General features: G+C 34.7%; 1 protein-coding gene and 1 long non-coding RNA gene across 3 annotated transcripts; both read right to left on the minus strand.

Moving 5' to 3' along the window:
- Positions 1–1,259: 1,259 nt before the first annotated feature.
- LOC145798865 (uncharacterized) lies at positions 1,260–2,803 on the minus strand. The gene is made up of 2 exons (XR_014340646.1): positions 2,133–2,803; positions 1,260–2,040 (listed from the first exon to the last, which is right to left on the minus strand). It is a non-coding gene; the product is annotated as an uncharacterized LOC145798865 (long non-coding RNA).
- A 4,113-nt stretch (positions 2,804–6,916) lies between these two features.
- Positions 6,917–10,037, minus strand: LOC114263133 (cysteine-rich receptor-like protein kinase 10). 2 transcript variants are annotated; one of them, XM_028203629.2, is made up of 7 exons: positions 9,072–10,037; positions 8,857–8,994; positions 8,641–8,762; positions 8,332–8,542; positions 7,905–8,142; positions 7,499–7,649; positions 6,917–7,407 (listed from the first exon to the last, which is right to left on the minus strand). In XM_028203629.2, exons 1-7 carry the CDS (start codon positions 9,925–9,927, stop codon positions 7,078–7,080), a joined length of 2,046 nt encoding a protein of 681 aa, XP_028059430.2. In that variant the 5' UTR covers positions 9,928–10,037; the 3' UTR covers positions 6,917–7,077. The 2 variants fall into 2 exon arrangements, with proteins under 2 accessions (XP_028059430.2, XP_028059431.2); XM_028203630.2 differs by having other exon boundaries at positions 7,499–7,556; positions 9,072–9,964.
- Between the last annotated feature and the right edge of the window lie 10,470 nt (positions 10,038–20,507).

Raw genomic sequence — 20,507 nt, forward strand, 5'->3', positions numbered from 1 at the left:
CATCTCGACGATCAACAAAAGAAACACCATTCTCCTTAGCCTATGGCATGGAAGCAGTAATCCCGCTAGAAGTTGGCCTCCCCACAATTAGAAGCGAAAATTTTGATCCAAACTTGAATGGAGAAGCCATAGCATTGGAGCTCGACCTCGCCGAAGAAATAAGAGAAAAAGCACTGGTTCACATTGCCTCATACCAACAAGAGTTATCCAGGAAATACAACTTAGAGGTTGGCTGCAAAAACCAACACCCTCCTAAGCCCAGGATAAGGATCCAGGCTGCAGGACGTTTGGTCGAAATAACCAAACACTTTACTTTAGGTTGGCGGGAAAAACCAATCTAAAGGTTGACTGGAAAAACCAACACCCTCCTAAGCCCAGGATAAGGACCCAGGCTGCAGGACGTTTAGTCAGAATAACCAAACACTTTACTTTAGGTTGGCTGGAAAAACCAATCTAAAGGTTGGCTGGAAAAACCAACACCCTCCTAAGCCTAAGATAAGGATCCAGGTTGCAGGATGTTTGGTCGGAATAACCAAACACTTTACTCTAGGTTGGCTGGAAAAACCAATCTAGAGGTTGGCTGGATTAAACCAACTCTTAGTACTCTTTAGCCGAAGTAAGGATATCGGCTAAAGAATGGTTGGCTGGATTAAACCAACTCTTAGTACTCTTTAGCCGAAGTAAGGATATCGGCTAAAGAATAATTGGCTGGATTAAACCAACTCTTAGTATTCTTCAGCCGAGGTAAGGATCTTGGCTAAAGAATGGTTGGCTGGATTAAACCAACTCTTAGTACTCTTTCGCCGAAGTATGGATATCGGCTAAAGAGTGGTTGGCTGGATTAAACCAACTCTTAGTACTCTTCAGACGAAGTAAGGATATCGACTAAAGAATGGTTGGCTGGATTAAACCAACTCTTAGTACTCTTTCGCCGAAGTAAGGATATCGGCTAAAGAATGGTTGGCTGGATTAAACCAACTCTTAGTACTCTTTCGCCGAAGTAAGGATATCGGCTAAAGAGTGTTGGTACTCTTCAGCCGAAGTAAGGACATCGGCTAAAGAGTGGTTGGCTAGATTAAACCAACTTTTAGTATTCTTCAGTCGAGGTAGGGATCTCAGCTAAAGAGTGATTGGCAGGTATACTTATAGTTGCAATGCTAAGACCGGGATAAAGTATCTCGGCAAGAGAATGCTGAACCTCATGCAAGACATCAGTTAGAAAGTAAAAGTACAAGCATAAAAATCAACCGAAATAAGAGTTTGAACAAAAAAGAAGCATTCATTCAAAGTTCACAAGTACAGAAGGATGTTACTTCAGCCCGGTTACAATTGTCCAAAAAAAAAAAAAAGGTACAGAATCAAGCAAAAAGGTCATCTATTTTCGCGTCAAGTATAACTCGGAGTCCGGTTTCATCTGGTAGCCCGGTCTCATCTGGTATCTTGGTTGTCAGATCTTCAACCGGTGGCTCCAACTCAGTTGACTGAGCAACAGGTTCATTACCGATCGGAGTATTGTCTGGCTCGGTTTCTTCTTTATTATCCTCAGACTGAAGAAACTGTTGCTGAACGGACGCAGCGTACTCCGTCATCAAACCCGGGATAAAATACGGAGGAGGGTTGAAAACCTCGGTCTCTGGTCCATGACCGAGCTGGGCCACGACTGCCCTCCATCCACATTTAAAGAACAAGTCTTTGGCTGCCTCACATTGCTTAATGTAAAAAGCCTCTCTCTCCTTGAAACCTTGAATCCGCGTCATCTGCCTTCTTTTGCAACTCGGTGATCGCAGCGTTCTTCTTGCCTTCAAGCTTGGTCAACTCACGCAGGTATTTATCTTTCATCACAGTCAGGGACCTTTGTTTATTAGCGTTAGCCGAGGTAACTAGTCCGGTCAAATGGGTGACCTCGGCCTCTAGCTCGGCGGTCTTCTGTTGAGATGCTTCTAGCTCGGCTATTTTGGCTTCAGCTTCTGCCATGGCCTGCCTTGTTGCTTTCCTTAGTTCCAACACTCGCTTGTGAGCGATGTGGTTTTTCTGTATAGCCTGCAAAAGGATGGTAAGACACTTTTTCAGTATAACCGAGCTGAAAGTTGGACAAATTTCTTTAGAAAAAATAAAGTAAAAGGGCAACTTACCGGCACCATGGATTTTGTGGACGAGCGAAGGGCCATCAACTCAGTCAGGTAGTCGTGGTGCCTCATGTCGGCTGGAAGACAAACACCTTTAGCCAAGTTGAAGGCCATCAGGTGGTCTTTTTCTGCGACCACTGAGTCCGAATCCGTGATAGCACGGTTCTGAAAGGTGATTTTTGGAGCCCACTTGGAGGAGGTAGCTCAGTCAGAGCGCTCCGGTTGTGGGCTCGGTGGAAGACTTGGCAGAATGGTTTGAGGAACCACGGTTTCATCTTCATCAACAAGACGTTGCTCGGTTTGGGTAGTCCAGGCACGCTTCTTTGGGCGAGATGATGAAGGCTGTTAAGAAGGCAGAGCTACTACGGTTTCTTGAGTTTGACCGGCTGGCGGTACCTCGGTCAGATTTGTTTCAGTCAGAAGGGCTCGCACGACTCTCTTCTTGGCCATCTCTTGCTCAGCAGTTAAAGGGATCAATCTGATTTGGGGCAAGTTTGGGTCCGGTTCTGGAGAGGCTTCCAATAAGAAATCAGTTAGCTTGGTCTTCCGTTTGCCACTATATCGATAGGTCGGTTGGAAGTCCAGTAGCTCGGTCCAACTTCGGTTTGGATATCGCAGGGCGGCGCGAAGTGTATTGAGGTTGGGGTAGCTGTATTGGGACTTGAGGAAGTTCGAATCTGCATAAAAAAAGACAAACAGTTAGTACGGTTTAAGATGAGAAGACCGAGGTAAAAGAAAAGCGTAGAATTCAGCCGAGGTAACCCTACCGGCTACACCCTTGTTCCAATTTATTCTCCGGCCTGGGATCTGGGCTTGGTGGTCTTCAAAATTTCCAGATACCCAGAAAAAATTATCATCGTTCACGTCTTTATCCAGGGTATCCTTTATTATTTTTTCACGTCGGCGCCTTATTCGTAAGAAGTAAACCCAACCATCTTCGGCCGATCCTATTGAGTATTGATGAAAGAGCTCGGCTAGGCCGAGGTTAAGACCAGCCTGGTTGTTTAGCGCGGCAATGCCGTTTATTATACGGTAGGAATTTGTGGAAAGTTGGGTATGGCAGAGTTTGGTTTGCCTAAGGAATTCACAAAGGAGGGGCTGTACAGGGAAACGTAGACCGCACTCTACGATTGAAATAACATTAAAAGGGACAAAGTCTTACTTTCCCCAAGGGACGGTGTCTAGCTCGGCCAGTGAAAGGTGGACATCATCTGGGATTTGGTAGTCCTTGCGAAATTCAGCCATTGCACCAGGAGAGTCAACTAAAAACCTATACTTTTCCATTTGTGGTTTAAGTTATGAATAAATTATACGTGGGTGTTAGCTCGGTCGAAAAATGATTCTAAGTAGCTCGGTTGAGCGCTCAAGGGAATGCCTGGGCCTAAGTCTGCAAGGTAAAAAACAAAGGTGTTAAGCACAGATTGTGGGACCGTGCTAAGAAGAAATAACGGCAAGATAAATGAAGTCCTAGCTCGGCTATGCGAAATGCTTCCTGTCTTAGCTCAGTTTGAGCAAGGGGTCTGTTAGCTCAGTTTTAGCAAGGGATTTGTTAGTCCGGTTGAGCATCTAGGGGCAGCATTCTTAGTTCGGTCTGAACTAAGAAGGCTGGTTTAGCCCAAGTTGTAGCTCGGTCGTGGTTTAGGCTTTCAGGCATATTATTGCGCAAACCTAGTACGGATCGATAGCTCAGCTAAAATAAGTGAAAAGATGGTTTAACTTGGTGAAACTACTTGTATAGCATGAAGAGTTAGTTCGGTTGGTTAGTCTGGCTAGACTGACATTAACTACAAACAACTTCCTAGTTCAGTTACATGTGATTTTGGATCGAAACCAATGTTTCTCAGGTTATTTCGTAAATACAAGTGATTCTATTACTAAGTTTTTTCCAGAAAACGCAAGCCCAAACAGAAAATGGTAATAATATGTTTTGCAAAAACACAAACACTATGCTATGGATTATAGAAAGCAAGTGCAAAAACAACAAAAACAAGAGAGATTTGTGTAATTTACCAAGTCAAGCGGCACTGGAAGATGGAAATGGCACTAGGAGGCAACAGTTTCGCAGTTACAAGATTGAAGAACAAAAGAGGCTCAGAGACGAGAGAGAGAGAAGGAGATGAATAGTGTGAGAGTAATTCAAAACAAGGGTCTGTTTTGTGTAGAAGGAAGAACGAAAAGGCGGGCAGTGTTCAAAAAACACGAGGTACGAAGACGGCGTGACAGCTGCCTTTAGCCAATAAGAGCATGCCGCGTGTCCTTGAAATAAGAAGTGATTCAGCTGCAGTGATTGAAGAGACACTTTGACCGGACAGATAGAACCCGATGTAAATTTAGCTCGGCTGGAAAAGCTAAAGAGTTTTAGCTTGGCTGGAAAGGCAAAAGAGTTTAGCTCGATCGTAAGGTTAAAGTTTTTAGCTCGGCTGGTAACAGGTAATCCCTATTATGCTAAGCAGATGGAATTAAGGGGCAATTGAGGGGGTAATTTATATATAAATTGGGCCGAGCTGGGTAATGGGCCGTTCATTGGGCCACGGTAAGAAGGGCTGGATAAAACGGAGCTTGGAGTTAGCCCGATCCTGAGAACGCCTTATTATTATCCCGGTCTAAAAGAGCCTTGAAGTTATTTCGATCTAAAGAAGCGTGGCGATTAGCCCAGTTGCCGTACTCAGAGTTAGCCTGGTCAGAACTTGGCTATTTGTTATCTCGGTCAGGACCATGATGTTTTGTTATCTCGGCCTGAACATACAATGGTTAATATTGAAGAAACCGGGGTAAGAACAATGAATGGAAGAGCCAAGCTAAGGTTAGCTCGGTCTAGTCTACGGTTTAGCATAGCCATGCTTACCTCGGTCATATTGAAGTAAGACCATGGTAAAACCATCTCACTTGGTTCAAGCAGTGAGAAGGGTGTTGAAGGATAAGCATTATCTTTCAGGAATGTGATTCCTAGGAGGACTCTACACGGAGGAGTAAAAGTCCTACTAGGATTGTGTCACACGGAACCTATAAAAACTCATAACATCACCTATGGAGAGGTAACACAACTTTGATTCCCGAATACACAAAGCTTTTTGTCTATTTGTCTATTTTGCTGACTTAGGCATCGGAGAGGTATCCGGCACATACTCGCCGGCTAGCTCGTGTTTTCAGGGAGTAAAGCGACGACGTACGGAGGAGCGCAGACGTGATCAACCGGATTATACGGGAAGAATATTTCGTGCCCGTACAGAAAACAAGTAAAAATGGGAGATTACGGGAGATGGTTATAGATGGTGACTGGTGGACAACAAAAATGGTAGTTGAAGATGGTTTTCAAGAAAAGGTAGTGGCTAAAGGTTATCGTATGTAAGAGATGGCTGGCGGGGATGGCCAAGTGCTTATCGATTGAGGGAGGTGGTGGCCGAAAGTGGTTGCTAGAGAAGGTCACTAGCGACAGTAGACAATAATGGTGAGCAGAGATGATAATAGGACAAGTTTGGAGCGAGTTTGTCATCCTCCACCCCTCATCTTATCATATGGGGGCAGGGTGAGAGTGGGGTGAAGGGTGAGTTAATTTTGTAACTTTAAAAATAAAAATAAAAATAATAATAATAAAATTATAGATAATAATTTATAATTAATGAGAATTTAAAGATGTAACATGATAAATAAATGAGTGAATATGCATATTAAGTATAATATTTTAATATTTTAATATTATTATATTGAAAAAAAATTAAATTATATACATAAAAATATATTTAATAAATAAAATTGAGGCGAGAACGGGATAGATCAAGGCAAGAAGAGCACTGAATTATAGTCGGAAAGAATGGGAGAAAGAAGAAAAATTGAAAAAAAAAAAAAATTAAACGAAGGTGAAGCCAATTTTTTTTGTATTAAATTTTGTAAACTATTTACAATTGTTTGAAAACGAACACATAAACCAAAAGAGCTTTTGTTTATACTTTTCAAAAATTATGAAAATATAAATATAAAATTATAAATATAAACGTTACTAGACATGTCTTTGAGTGTAAACAAAAGAGAATTTTAATATTTGTGAACTTTGCTAATTAAAATATGGGTGTCGTCTATCCACAGGGAATGTAGTACTAAATTACTAAGAAATTTATAAATCAGTTCAACAAAGATCGTTTGAATGGTGGTAACTAAATCAATTCAAACTAAAATAAATGAAAACAAGATGAAATTGAGTTTAGGTATGAAAATGAGAGGCTTCGGCTTATCGAATCTACCACAAATCTCATAACTAGTATTTATTAATTTATTAGAGAAAATGTCAATATTATAATAATAATGATGTATTGTAGTTATAATCCCCAATGACATTTCAAAAAATTTTATACATTCAAATCATAGACATAAATCATCTTCGGCTAGCACAAGACGTCTATGCAAAATTAAGGTCACAAGCACATCTTATCTTCTTTAATTATAATTCATCCAACGATTGCAACATGTGCTTAAAAAAATATCATGTATAACTATTGAATATAACATTACATAAATTAAATACATATGAATGTGAATAATGAAATTTGATTGCATTTGAAATTATATATTCTTCATCGTAATAAATTAATCCCAAGAAAAAATAAAATAAAACCCTAGCTAATCCAAGTCAAAGTTCGTTTCCATACAATTCAAAGTACATAAAGAAACAGCTGCAACAAAACTTTAAGAAAGAATCCTAGTTCAATAGTATACATCAAAATTAAAACAATTTGGATTAGACATTGAATCAATATCCAACATGCCACATACAAATGCATATTTGAAGGGAATGATTTACCAAACACATTATTACATATTTAATTTGTAATTACATTCTTTTAGTGTTGTGAATCTTACAAACATTCAAATATATTCCTTTCACATATGAGTTTGAGTTTATTCTTCTCATATGTAGAGTTGTTCTTGAATCTTGGTATGACCTAAACTTTACACGTTATCTAGGATGTAATTCAGTAATTGAAGTTTCATTCACAGACCATGATATTGACTTACTTGTAGATTGATCTGATTCTTGGCCTTGCCTTGTTTTTGACTCTGTTCTACTACGAGCGAAGATTGCAGGTTGTTGAGGAATTGATAGAGTAGCCGAGTAACTGTTAAGCTTTACAACAATTGTTGCCATAGAGGGTCTAGTATCTGGATCTTCTTGGATGCACAACAAGCCAATATGGATGCATCTAATGACTTCATTTCTTGAATAAGACCTTTTCAAAGTAGAATTCATTAATTCCAAGGGTCTTCCCTCCCACCAGAGTTTCCAAGCCTACAACAATTCATTATATTTGACTTTTTAGATGTGATGATTTTGGCACTAAGAGCGAAAATAATAGTTAAAAAGTTTAGTTATTACTCACATAGCTTAAAAAGTCCTCTGCAGATCCTGCTTGGTAAAATGTATTATTTTTCTTTCCACTTATAATTTCCAAAATTAAGACACCAAAACTAAACACATCAGACTTTGTCGAAAATTGTCCACGCATTGCATATTCTGGAGACATATAACCACTACAATGCAAAACCATTGTTTTAACAATAACAATAACAATAATAATAATAATAATAATAATAATAATAAATTGCATGTAACTTCTTTTTTCCCTATCTGTGAAAAAAATCAAACATGAAACCGTTGCGAGTAGTAAGCAACCACAATTTAACTCGGAAAAAATGCATGCTTTACATGAGATTACATAAAAGATTGTATTCATTATTTCAAATTAAAGAAGAACAATACATTGCATGTGGGGATACAAAACTTACTATGTTCCAACGACTCGACTTGTATTTCCTTGAGTTTGATCGACATCAAAAATCCTAGCCATGCCAAAATCTGAAATTTTTGCGTTCATATCCCTATCTAACAAAACATTGCTAGCTTTGAGATCACGGTGTATAATTCTAAGTCGGGAATCTTCATGAAGATAAAGCATCCCTCTAGCTATCCCTCCTATAATCTTGTAACGTCTTGACCAATCCAACTTTTCTTGCTCTTGTGGATCTACACATTGACCGGGGAAAAAAAAGAAAAAAGGTTCTAAATTAGCAATGAGGAATTAGATGTGAGCAATTTGGAGTGGAACTAAAAGTACAAGAATGCAATTTGTAGAATGTACAATGGCTATCATCTGTTATTATCAAGCTAAATAAAAGTACTAGCTATAATTAGAGTAGTTCAGATTTATCAAACCGAATAGAAAGTAATCTAGGCTCTTGTTGGGCACAAATTCATAAATGAGTATCTTCTCTTCTCCTTCCAAGCAAAATCCGAGTAACCTCACTAGATTTCTATGTTGAAGCTTGGCTACCAACACAGCCTCATTCTTGAACTCTTCTGCACCTTGTCCTGACTTTCGAGATAGCCTCTTCACAGCTATCTCTTGTCCATTGGTAAGTATACCCTGAAACACACATAATTCATCCAAATTTTGGATCCAAATTTGTGCAACTTCTAATATTCTTGGTTGATTTTATTTTATAACTAGATCCAACACCTTACCTTGTAGACGGATCCAAATCCACCTTGACCAATTTTGTTATGATCAGAGAAGTTGTTCGTGGCGACTTGAATTGTAGCCAAATCAAATTGCAAGGATTGTACTGATGTAATTTCATTCCCAACTGGACACAACAAAAACTAAATGTAATGAATTTGAAAACAAGAGAAGATAGGAAACAAGTTTTTATTTATTTATTTTTTTTTTTTTTGTCTCACCAATATCTGATTCAACAGCATCATGTTTCTTCTTCCCTCTCCTACATATGAAACATAATCCTATAATGATAAGCAAAACAGAGCCCCCAATTGAAACAATGATGGCGACAAGTACTTGCGATGAGATTCCTCCCTTTCCTGCATCAACGAGAAAATTCAATTTCAAAATCCATCTATCCAAACAGAGTCTATTATATGTCTTGTTTGGAATTTACCTGGACTGCTTGCAGGAGGAGGAGGGAGAAGGACTGGTGGAGGAGGTGCTGGTGCAGTGCTGGCGGCGTTGTAAAACCGGAACAACTCATACCGAACATTACAACTTGGAAACAAAATTCTCCCACCTTGCTTTCCATCACAGCAACTCGGAAAATTTGAGATACCTTCTCGAAGACATTTATTACATTCCATAGCATTCAAGTCCGGTGTGCATTGCGCAAGGCCATACACCTTTTGAAGCGACGTGAAATTAGCTTCGCTTGTCGCGAATTTCTTACCCGACACACCATTTGAAGCCCGTGTTGCTATGTCATTCATTATCAATCCCAAGACATCATTAAACCCGTTTGGATCAGTTATGTTCTGGGTATTGCTTAAGATTGAGTCATCAGATTCATCAGCAAAAGAGAAGATAGATTGGTTCGAGTATCGCAACATGCACACATCGTACCAAATTGTGACATCTTTTGACTTGGGACACTTTTTTACTACTTGTTTAGTAGCAGTGGAAACACAGTCCTGACAAACGTCGGTGGAAACATCGCCGCGGCAGAGGAAGAGGCCGTAGGCTATGTCGGGGGGGCTGAGGCCGGCAGTAGAGTTGGAGAAGCCAGTGGTGGAGGTGGTGGAATTGGAGGAGAGGGAAGAGAAGAGGGTGTTGAGGTTGGATTGGTATGTGCTTTTGGGTGTGTAAGTCGTTGTGTTTCGGCATATAATATCAAAAAAAATTGGGGTTGCTTTGGTTCTGAGGCTGAGGAAGCAAATTAGAATGCAAAAAAACAAAAGGGATGTGGAGATATTGGAGGATGAGTTCATGGTGATCAAGCTCTGCATTTCAGAGCCTCCCTTGTGCATATAAAATCAGATTCAGATATTTTGAGGAAATTAGGTAGGTGAGAATGGAAAATATCATTATACCGATTATAAAGAGAAGGTATTCGGTGGTTCGGCGCCACTGCCTAGTTAATAGGTTCGATCAATTATGGTCGATGTTTTTGTTTGGTTTAAAATGAATTTTTTGAAAATTAAATTTTTGTATTTTTTTAATTTTTAATTTTTTAGATGTACCTAAACTAGATGCATTTAAAAAATATTTTTTAAGTATTTTATTTTGTTGGATAAATTATCAATAGGTCCTAATAGTTAGATTTAGGCCTCTCTACTTTTTTACACATATTTTCGTAAAAAGTCAAAAAAAAAAAACTAAAATAACATATTCTCAAACAAGACCTTAATTCCCATTAAGTTCTACTGAAAGTTAGTCATAATAAAATCATTACTAAAAATAATTTTTTGTGACGCTTTATTACCTATGTCGCTAAAAATTAACAATTCGTGACCTTTTTTATTTGTCATGATTATTATTAATTGTTGCTAAAATTTACAATTAGTAATATTTTAAATGACGAATTTTTTAAATTATCACTGAAAGTTGAAAATTAGTGACTTTTTGTAACATTTTTTAAAATTGTAGCAAAAAACTTATAAGGAAAATTTGTATAAAATCTCTCTCGTTTTTTGTGATAGAAGAGATCCACAATATTATTTTGTGATGTCTAAGGTCCCTTAACCCTATACCCATATATCACAGAGAAAATTCACTCTCTCGCTTTCTCTTTCTACCTAACAATTTCTTCTTCCCTCTCTCTGATTCACTGACCTAACCTTCATTCATCTCTCTCTCTCTCTCCTTTTGATTCGATCAACCATGAGCCATTTCAGCACCGATTCGAAGGGTCGTTCAGCACTGATTCGGTTCCAAATCGTACTTGCAAAGCCTCTGCGACTGAGTCTTCGAGCTCAAAGCTAACTAACTGATTAACAAACTAACTGACTAACAATATAACTAACTCACTTTATTTCCATAACCATATCTATGATCACATGTGTGTGCTGAGGTGTATGATGGCTTCTCTGTTGGCTGCACTCGTGCCTGTAGCTGCTGATACTGAGAGTGTGGCTTGAGCTGCTGATGCTTGAGCTACTGATGCTGAGATGAATCTCCCTCAATACTCTCAATACTCTTATCACAAAGATCAAGGGCGAGAAGGAGAAGAAAAAGAACAAAATGGAAGAGAAGAAAGAGAAGGAGAAGAACTATAAATGGACAGCTAAGATTAAGGAGAAAGGTGAGGATGCTCCTCGATCACAAGGTCAGATTTTTGTTCATCTGCTACCAAAAAGGTAATTTTGAGGGAAATCCATGGAATGCCAAAGAAATTTCCAAAATTTCTCTGGAGAGTGGGAAGTCTAGGGAATGTTAGAGAAATTTTGGAGAGAAGGGAAGGTCGGGGAAGGCCAAAAATTTCTCTGGAGAGTGGGAAGTGTAAGGAAGGTCAGAGAAATTGGGAAGTCAAGAGAAAGGAAGAATTTCTCTGGTGAGATTTTCTCTGTGAAGTCAAATTTTCTCTAGATCCATTTGAGAGACCTTAGACATTATTAAAATATTGAATGTCCTTTATAGTATAAAATCTTTATAACAGGGACCCTACAAAAAATCCCCAACTTATAATTAGTGACTTTTTTTAAAAAAAAAATTCAAATTGTCATTAAAAATTAGAAAATGCTATGAACCCTAAATAATTTACCAAATGTTTTATCAAATCTCTCACATGGGTATGGGACGCATACAAACCTACATGTGTGTGGGCCCATACTCATGTGAGAGATTTGGTAAAATATTTGGTAGATTATTTGGGGTCCCTAACATTACTCTTAAAAATTAACAATTAGTGAGGTTTTTCAATAGTGTTTGATGAAAAATGCCATTAATTATCATAGGATCTATTAGACAATGGCATTTAAAAAATATGATAATTATTAAAAATATAATTAATGGCATTTGATGAAATAATATAATCATATTTTTCAATAGTATTTGATGAAAAACGCCATTAATTACCAACCAACTTACACAAAAATTAATTAATTAAAACTTTTAAATTTTATTTTATTAAAATTTAAACTGTTACTAAATATGGAAAACAATCTATTAATTTAAATTTAAAATCGACATAATATAAATTTAAAATTATAATAATCTATCTCATAATTTATAAGTTTTAAATACAAATTTAAAATTATCATAATTATCTCACAATTTTTGTATTAAGGAGCAGTAAGAGTGACATTGAGATATTGATATATCTGTATATTTTATAAAAGAATACTTTTAAGGAGAGATATTATGAGACTTTTAAAATCCCATACAAAATTATTTTTAAAATCAAAACCTCTATGTGAGATTGTAAAATAAAAGTTAAATGGAAGCTGATTGGGATTTTCTTTATTGTTTAAAATTAAGAAAATCCAAAAAAATTAGTATGAGATATTGATTATAAGGTTTCTCACTAAAAATCTCATTTTGCTTATATAAATGGGAGCATAAGATTCACTTTATGTAAGTGAAATAATTCACTTTTTTCTTCTTTTCTCGACGTGAAATTATAAAATAAAAATTAAATGAAAGTTAGCCAATGGGGATTTTCTTAATTGTTTAAAAGTTAACGATTGTTTTGGCGGAAAGTTTATTTCGAATCAAGCAATCTTAGCCGTTTAATCTTTAATTAGGTCAATCTTTAATTTACTTTGAATCAAACAAATTTAACCAATATATTTTGATAAAACCGCTAAAATCGCAGCTAAACTAGCGAATCAGTCAAACCGAAAATGGTTCATCCAATCGGTTAGGTCAAAGGACCAATCAACTTATACAAAAATTAATTAATTAAAACTTTTAAATTTTATTTTAATTTTAAAATTTAAACTGTCTTGAACTGAAACATACACAATCCTATAATATTAAATGAGAACATAAGGTTTGTATAGTGAAATAACTCATTTTTTCCTCATTTTCCTGATATGGGATTGTAAAATAAAAGTTAACAGTTGTTTGGACGAAAAGTTCATTTCTAATCAAGCAATCTCAGTCATTCAATTTTTAATAAGGCCAATCTTAGTTTATTTCAAATCAAATAAATCTAAGCAATATATTTTGATAAAACAGCTAAAACTGTGATTAAACCAATGAATCAGTCAAATCGAAATGATTCAACCTAATCGATTAAGTTAAAAGACCAACCAATTTACAACAAAAAATTAATTAATTAAAACCTTTAAATTTTATTTAAAATTTAAACCATCTTGAACTGAAACATGCACAATACTATAATATTAAATGAGAGCATAAGATTCACTTTATATAAGTGAAACAACTCACTTTTTTTTTCTCCTCGATGTGGGGTTGTAATTGTTTTAAAGTTAAATATTATGAGAGTTTCAAAATCTCATACAAAATTATTTTAAAATCAAAACAATTATGTGGGATTGTAAAATAAAAGTTAAATGGAAACTAACCAGCAGATATTTTCTTAATTGTTTAAAATTAAGAAAATAAAAAAAAATAAAAAAAAAAACTGACACTGATTATATGGTTTCTCATTAAAAATCTTCTTTTACTTATATAAATGGGAGTATAAGATTCACTTTATATAAGTAAAATAATTTACTTTTTCCTTCTTTTCTCGATGTGAGATTGTAAAATAAAAATTAAATAGAAGCTAACCAATGGGGATTTTCTTAATTATTTAAAATTAAGAAAATTCAATAATTTATATAAATTGGAGCATAAGATTCACTTTCTGTAAATGAAACAATTCACCTTTTCCTTTTTTCCCCGATTTGGGATTATAAAATAAAGGGTAAATGGAAGCTAGCCAATAGGAATTTTCTTAATTGTTTAACATTAAGAAAATTCAGTAATTTTAGAATGAGGGTTTGGAGCTTCTAGAAGGTTTCTCCCTCAAAACTCCATTTATAAGATTTATTTTATATAAGTGAAACAACTCACTTTCTTCTTCTTTTTTTCGATGTAGGATTGTAACACTTTATACAAGTGAAACAACTCACTTTTTCTTTCTTCTTTTGATGTGGGATTGTAATTATTTTAAAGTTAAATATTATGAGAGTTTCAAAATCTCATACAAAATCATTTTTAAAATCAAAACGTCTATGTGGGATTGCAAAATAAAAATTAAATGGAAGCTAGCTAATGGAGATTTTCTTAATTGTTTAAAATTAAGAAAAAAAAATTTTAAAAAAAAAGAGAGGATATTTACCAATAAATCTCATCTCACAAACAAGTATTCCAATTAGTCCCAAGTTTTTTCTATTGATCTATTAAGTCCTAATAGCCAGTAATACGATAAACCAAGAATATAGGTTCTATCACAGGATTAGGAATTTTGAAATAGAGATTGTACTTAAGAAGATGAAATCAAATAAAACTTTAGGACCCGATGATATCCCTATTGAAACTTAGAAGTGTTTGGGTAAAAAGGGGGTTGCTTGGTTGACTAGGTTATTTAGCAAAATTTTGTTGACTAGGAACATGCCAGATGAGTGGAGGAAGAGTATTTTAGTGTCAATCTAGAAGAATAAAGGAGATGTCCAAAATTGCAATAACTATAGAGGAATCAAGCTAATGTGTCATATAATGAAAGTGTGAGAGAGGGTGATGGAACGCCGATTGCGAGATATAATAGAGGTGTCAGAGAATCAATTGGGTTTATGCCTGGCAAGCCAACAATGGAAGCAATCTATCTTTTGAAGAGAGTAAAAGAAAAGTATAGAGAAAAGAAAAAAGACATTCATATGGTGTTCACTGTGGGGTTACACCAAGGATCTACCTTAAGTCCTTATCCTTTTACTTTAGTTATGGATGAGTTGACGAGAAATATTCAGGATGACGTGCCATGGTGTATGCTTTTTGCAGACGATATCGTACTAGTGGATGAGACTAGAAAAAGAGTCAACACAAAGTTGGAGATTTGAAGAAAAGCTCTTGAATCTAAAAGATTCCGGATAAGTAGCACTAAGGCAAAGTATATGAAGTGTAGATTTAGTAATAGTAACAATGAAAGCAGAGGAGAAGTGAAGATTGAGAACCAAGAATTGCCTAAGAGTGAACATTTTCATTATCTAGGGTCGATTATCATAACAGCGGGGGAGATTGATGTGGATGTGGCCTATAGGATTAATGCGGGATGGTGTAAGTGAAGAAGTGCGTCTGGGGTACTGTGCGATAAACGAATATCCACTAGACTAAAAGGTAAGTTTTATAGAATGACTATTAGACCAATGATGTTGTATAGGACAGAGTATTGGGCAACCAAGAAACAACATGTAGATAAGATAAGTGTGGCTGAGATAAGGATGCTTAGATAGAAGTGTGGCAAGACTAGACAAGACAAAATTAGGAATGAGTGTACTCGGGAATGGGTAGGAGTAGCACCGATAGAAGATAAGTTAAAAAAGAGAATCGATTGAGATGGTTTGGTTATATTCAATAGAGACCAATAGAGGTAGTAGTGAAGAGATGCGATGCTGTAACGGTAGATGGAAGTGTTAAGGGAAGGGGTAGGCCTAGATTAACATTGGCTAGTATTGTAAATAGAGATATGGATCTACTTAATTTGACTAATGAAATGGCCTTTGATAGGGCCACGTGAAAAAGAATGATTCATGTAGCTGACCCCATTTGATGGGACTTAAGGCTTGGTTTGGTTTGGTTCGGTTTGATTTTGGTGGACAACTATACCCTTTTACTACTATGGCATGTATAATGTGATACTTCAATGTAGCAGGTATTAATGTGACACTCCAACGATGTGACACTCCAATAAAACTAAAAACTCCTTAGTGTATTTTTCGCATATGTGACAATGTGGTGGGTATTATGTGACACTCCAAAACTTTTACTCCAAAAAAACTAAAAAATCCTTAGTGTATTTTTTCCAAATGTGACAACGTGATGGGTATACTACGACACTCCAAGACTTTTACTCCAAAAATTCTAAAAACTCCTTTGTGTATTTTTTTTTTCAAATGTGACAAGTGGCAGGTATGATGTGACACTCCAAAAAAATTAAAAACTTCTTAGTGTACTTTTCCCAAATGTGACAACATGGCGGTTATGATGTGACATTCTAAAAAAATAAAAGCTCCTTAGTATACTTTTTCCAAATGTGACAACGTGGTGGGTATGATGTGACATTCCAAAAAAATAAACCCTTTAGTGTATTTTTTTCCAACTATGGCATGTGACACTCCAATATGACGTATATGATGTGACACTCTAAAAAAATAAAAAACTTTTTAGTGTACTTTTTTCAAATATGACACTCCAACGTGGCAGGTATGATGTGACACTAAAAAACTCCTCAGTGTACTTTTTCCAAATGTGACACTCTAATGTGGCCGGTAAATGAGTCATTACACATTTAAAAGAATTAAATGGATCACAAGAAAAAATATAGAATTATATAGATTACAAGTTCAAAATATAGGACTTATTGATCAATCTCCCTTAAAAAAATGAGTATGAGATATTGATTATAAGGCTTCTCACTAAAAATCTCATTTTGCTTATATAAATAGGAGTATAAGATTCACTTTATGTAAGTGAAACAATTCACCTTTTTTTTTTCTTTTTTTTTTCCAATGTGAGATTGTAAAATAAAAAGTAAATGGAAGCTAGCCAATGAAAATTTTCTTAATTGTTTAAAATTAAGAAAATTCAATAATTTTAGAATAAGGGTTTGAAGCTCCTAGAAGGTTTCTCCCTAAAACCCCCATTTTTCTTATATAATATATAGATAGATAGTGACACAAACTTTTCTTTTTCTTCTTCTTTCGATTATAAAATAAATCATAAACTAATTAGAGTTTTATTTTTATATGATTAAATGGAAGTTAGCCAATGGAAATTTTTTTTAATTGTTTAAAATTAATAAAATCAGTATGAGAAATCGCGATTAAACCGCAAATCGGCCAAACCCAAAATGGTTCAGCTTAATCGGTTAGGTCAAATGACCAACCAATTTATATAAAAATTAATTAATTAAATCTTTTAAATGTTATTTTAATTTTAAAATTTAAACTGTTTTGAATTGAAGTATACACAATACTACACTATTAAGATTCACTTTATATAAGTGAAACAATTCACTTTTTTTTTTTTCATTTCTTTTTCCGATATGGGATTATAAAATAAAAGTTAACAATTATTTGGATGGAAAGTTTATTTTTAATCAAGCAATCTTAGTCTTTCAATATTTAATCAAATCAGTCTTTGGTTTATTTCAAATCAAACAAATATAATCAATGTATTTTGATAAAACTGCTAAAATCATGGTTAAACCAACAAATCAATCAAATAAAAAATGATTTAGCCTAATCGGCTAGGTCATAATTAATTAATTAAATTTTTTAAAATTTAAATTATATTGAATTAAAACATGCACAACACTGCAATATAAATGAGATGAGAGTATAAGATTCACTTTATATGAGTAAAATAACTCAATTTTTTTCATTCTTTCCTGATGTGGGATTATCAAATAAAAGCTAGCCAATGGAGATTTTCTTAATTTTTTAAAATTAAGAAAATCAAGAAAATTAGTATGAGATATTGAAACTCTCACAAGGTTTCTCACTAAACACTCTGTTGGTTTGATGGAAATCCCAGAGACTCTGTTGGAATGCGCAATATCAGATCTAATTTTTTTTTATTAAATTTAAGTGAAATTTAATGAGAAATTTGAGTAAAGCGTTGGAGATGCTCTCACAAATAACTCTTTCCTCCACATCATCTTTCCTCAATTAACCAGATTTGGTTTTTTTTTTTTTTTTTTTTTTGTTTTTCTTATATTTTTTATTTTTAGTCAACTTTTACAATATTTTAGTCATTTTTAAAATTTTAAGAAAAAGTAAAACATTTATAAAAAAAATCAATAAAAATATTTATTAAAAGCAAAAAATTATCAAAAATAGTTTTTGAATTTAAAGACAAGATTCCAAGAAAGTTGTTTAAATAATTGCGGTTGGTAAATAGTAAAATAGTAGATAGAACGCTAGAGTGAAAATTCATTATGCTTGTGCAAGCAAGAAATAATCGTCACTTGCATAATCCTGTTGATCAAACTCACGTTCCTCCAAACATCACCTGAAATCACAAACAAGAGCTAGCTGGCGGGTGTGTGCTGGAAAACCCCTTTGATGCCTAAGTCAACAAATAAGAAAAATAAGGAGGAAAAACTTTATGTATTCGAGTATTAAAATTGCAATACTTGGAATTAGGTTAGGCTTGAGCTCTTATAAGTTTCGCATGATAGAATCTTAACAAGACTTAAATTCTTTTTCGTAGAGTTCTCTTATGAATCACATTTATAAAGGATAGTGTTTATACTTTAACACTCTCCTCATTGCAAACCAAGTGAGATGGTACAACTCTTTGCATGGCTTCCAACCGAGCAAACGTATTGTTTTAGCCTTGATAGTTCTTTGAGACAACTAAGCAACGCGTAGCGCTGCACAAACCCAACGAGCCGCTATGCTAGCATTGCGTGGCACTTCAAATAGCCTGGCTAACACCATGCGTCCAACTGTGCTTGACCAGTCTTGTTACGATAGTCCGGTCTAATCCACCCTTCAAAGTACCATTGGAGGACAACCACACTAGCCCAACCTCAGTCCAAATCCTAAGTCCATTGAAGCACAGCTCGGTCCAACCGCATTCTAAACCTAGTTTGCCCGGTCAAAACAAGCAACATCTTTGACCGATTTGAACTCTGCGGGGCCCAAACCATGCAATCTTCCAATCCATAGCCCGACTGACCACAAGGATGTGATTTAGCTTGGCTCAAATATCTCGGCACAAATTCTCCTCTCAGTGCTAATAATGCGAAGGAACCATTGAAACAACATTACGGTATTAGAGCTTAACCAAAATCATTAGTAATGGAATAGTTCCAATCCAATAAAAATGGACTTTCTCAATGGACCAGTGAAATAGTTTTTGGATACCGGGTTGAGAAAAACAACAATTTTGCATCTTAAGAAAATATCTTGAAATTATTTACAAAATTACATTAATAGATCACATTTATTTTGAGTATAGTCTGTATTATACTCATTTTAAATTTATACTATGTGTTTTATTTTTAAAATACAAAATTTGAATGGATAACATTTTTCGGAGGAAAATGAGAAAAAATGAGGCCGGCTGCTGAAGACTTTTGATGGGAATAGAGTGGAAGTCAGGTTTGTTTGTCGTGTAGAATAAGGTGAGAATTGAAGACTTTGATGGGGACACGAGTGGGATTGTGCGTTGGTGATGTGAAGTTTGGAATTTTCATTGCACACTTATCATTCGGTCATTGGACTATGAATAAAGCTTGAGACCCAGTGGGGGTGTTGGGTTTCCTGTGATTCGTCTAAAAAATAGTTTTTTTTTTTTTTTTTTTTTTTTTTCAGCCAATTCCAGGCCAACATGTGGCATGGGGGGGGGGTTTCACCCCACTGGGGGTCTCCAGTAGAGTTGTTGGACTATTATGCGTTCGTTTGGCATAAATTAAAACTAGCGTAATTACTCGTTACGCACGGATATAAATAAATAATTAAAAATTAATTTTTAAAATTAAATAATAATCTAAAATAAAAAAATTATCTAAAATATTTAGTAAAAATAATTTAGAATCAATTAAATTTTATTCATTTTTATCACAGTTACATATAAAAGAGTTTTTTTTTTTTATTCTTATGTCATTAATTGTGTATTTTAAGTTCTTAATAACAAATATATGTCATAATTTAAGTAGTAAAAATTAAAAAATAAATCACAAAAATTATATTTATGATAAAATATAAATATATTTCGTCTTATAAGTTTCGTAAATTTAATTTATCATATGATAGTGGTAAATTACATTAGTTAATATAGTAATTTTTTCGTGTTTTGTGTAGTCTAAAAATTATAATTTGTCTGGTGTTATAAGATTTACGTAAAAATGAATTAGGATTCACTTGTGATATTAAATTTGGGCTTAACATTAAATTTACACCAACTTGTCCTTCATTTAATCATTAAAATTGTCTTGTTCTGTTGCCAACTTATATTTAAATTAGTAAATAAATATTTGTAAATATTTTTTTATAATAAAAATTAGAAATATGAACTTATTTTATACATACTTATTAAAAAATTTGAACTATAGTTTAAAAAAAAAAAAAACTATATGTTTATGTTTAAAACAATTAAATGAATAGTTTTATATATTTATGTATAAAAAAATTATTTAAGATAAAACCACCCTAAATTGTATGTCATATTTTAGTTCTAATAAATTTAAATTTTATCTTTAAATTATATTATAGTTTTTCAATTCGTGACAAATATGAGCAGGGGCGGAGGGACATTGGGCTCAAGGGAGACACGTGCCCCCCCTGACTATTGAATTTTTTTTTCTTTTTTTTTTTTTAAGTGTGGTTTGCCTTACACGTAGATTGTGCCCCTCCTCCTAATACACAATTTCAAACCCACTAAACACTAACTCACTCACACTCACACACACACACACACAGAGCACACGCACGAC

The sequence above is a fragment of the Camellia sinensis genome, chromosome 9 (genome assembly GCF_055761805.1).
Source record: "Camellia sinensis isolate YWXY chromosome 9, ASM5576180v1, whole genome shotgun sequence".
In the NCBI taxonomy this organism is placed as follows: domain Eukaryota; kingdom Viridiplantae; phylum Streptophyta; class Magnoliopsida; order Ericales; family Theaceae; genus Camellia; species Camellia sinensis.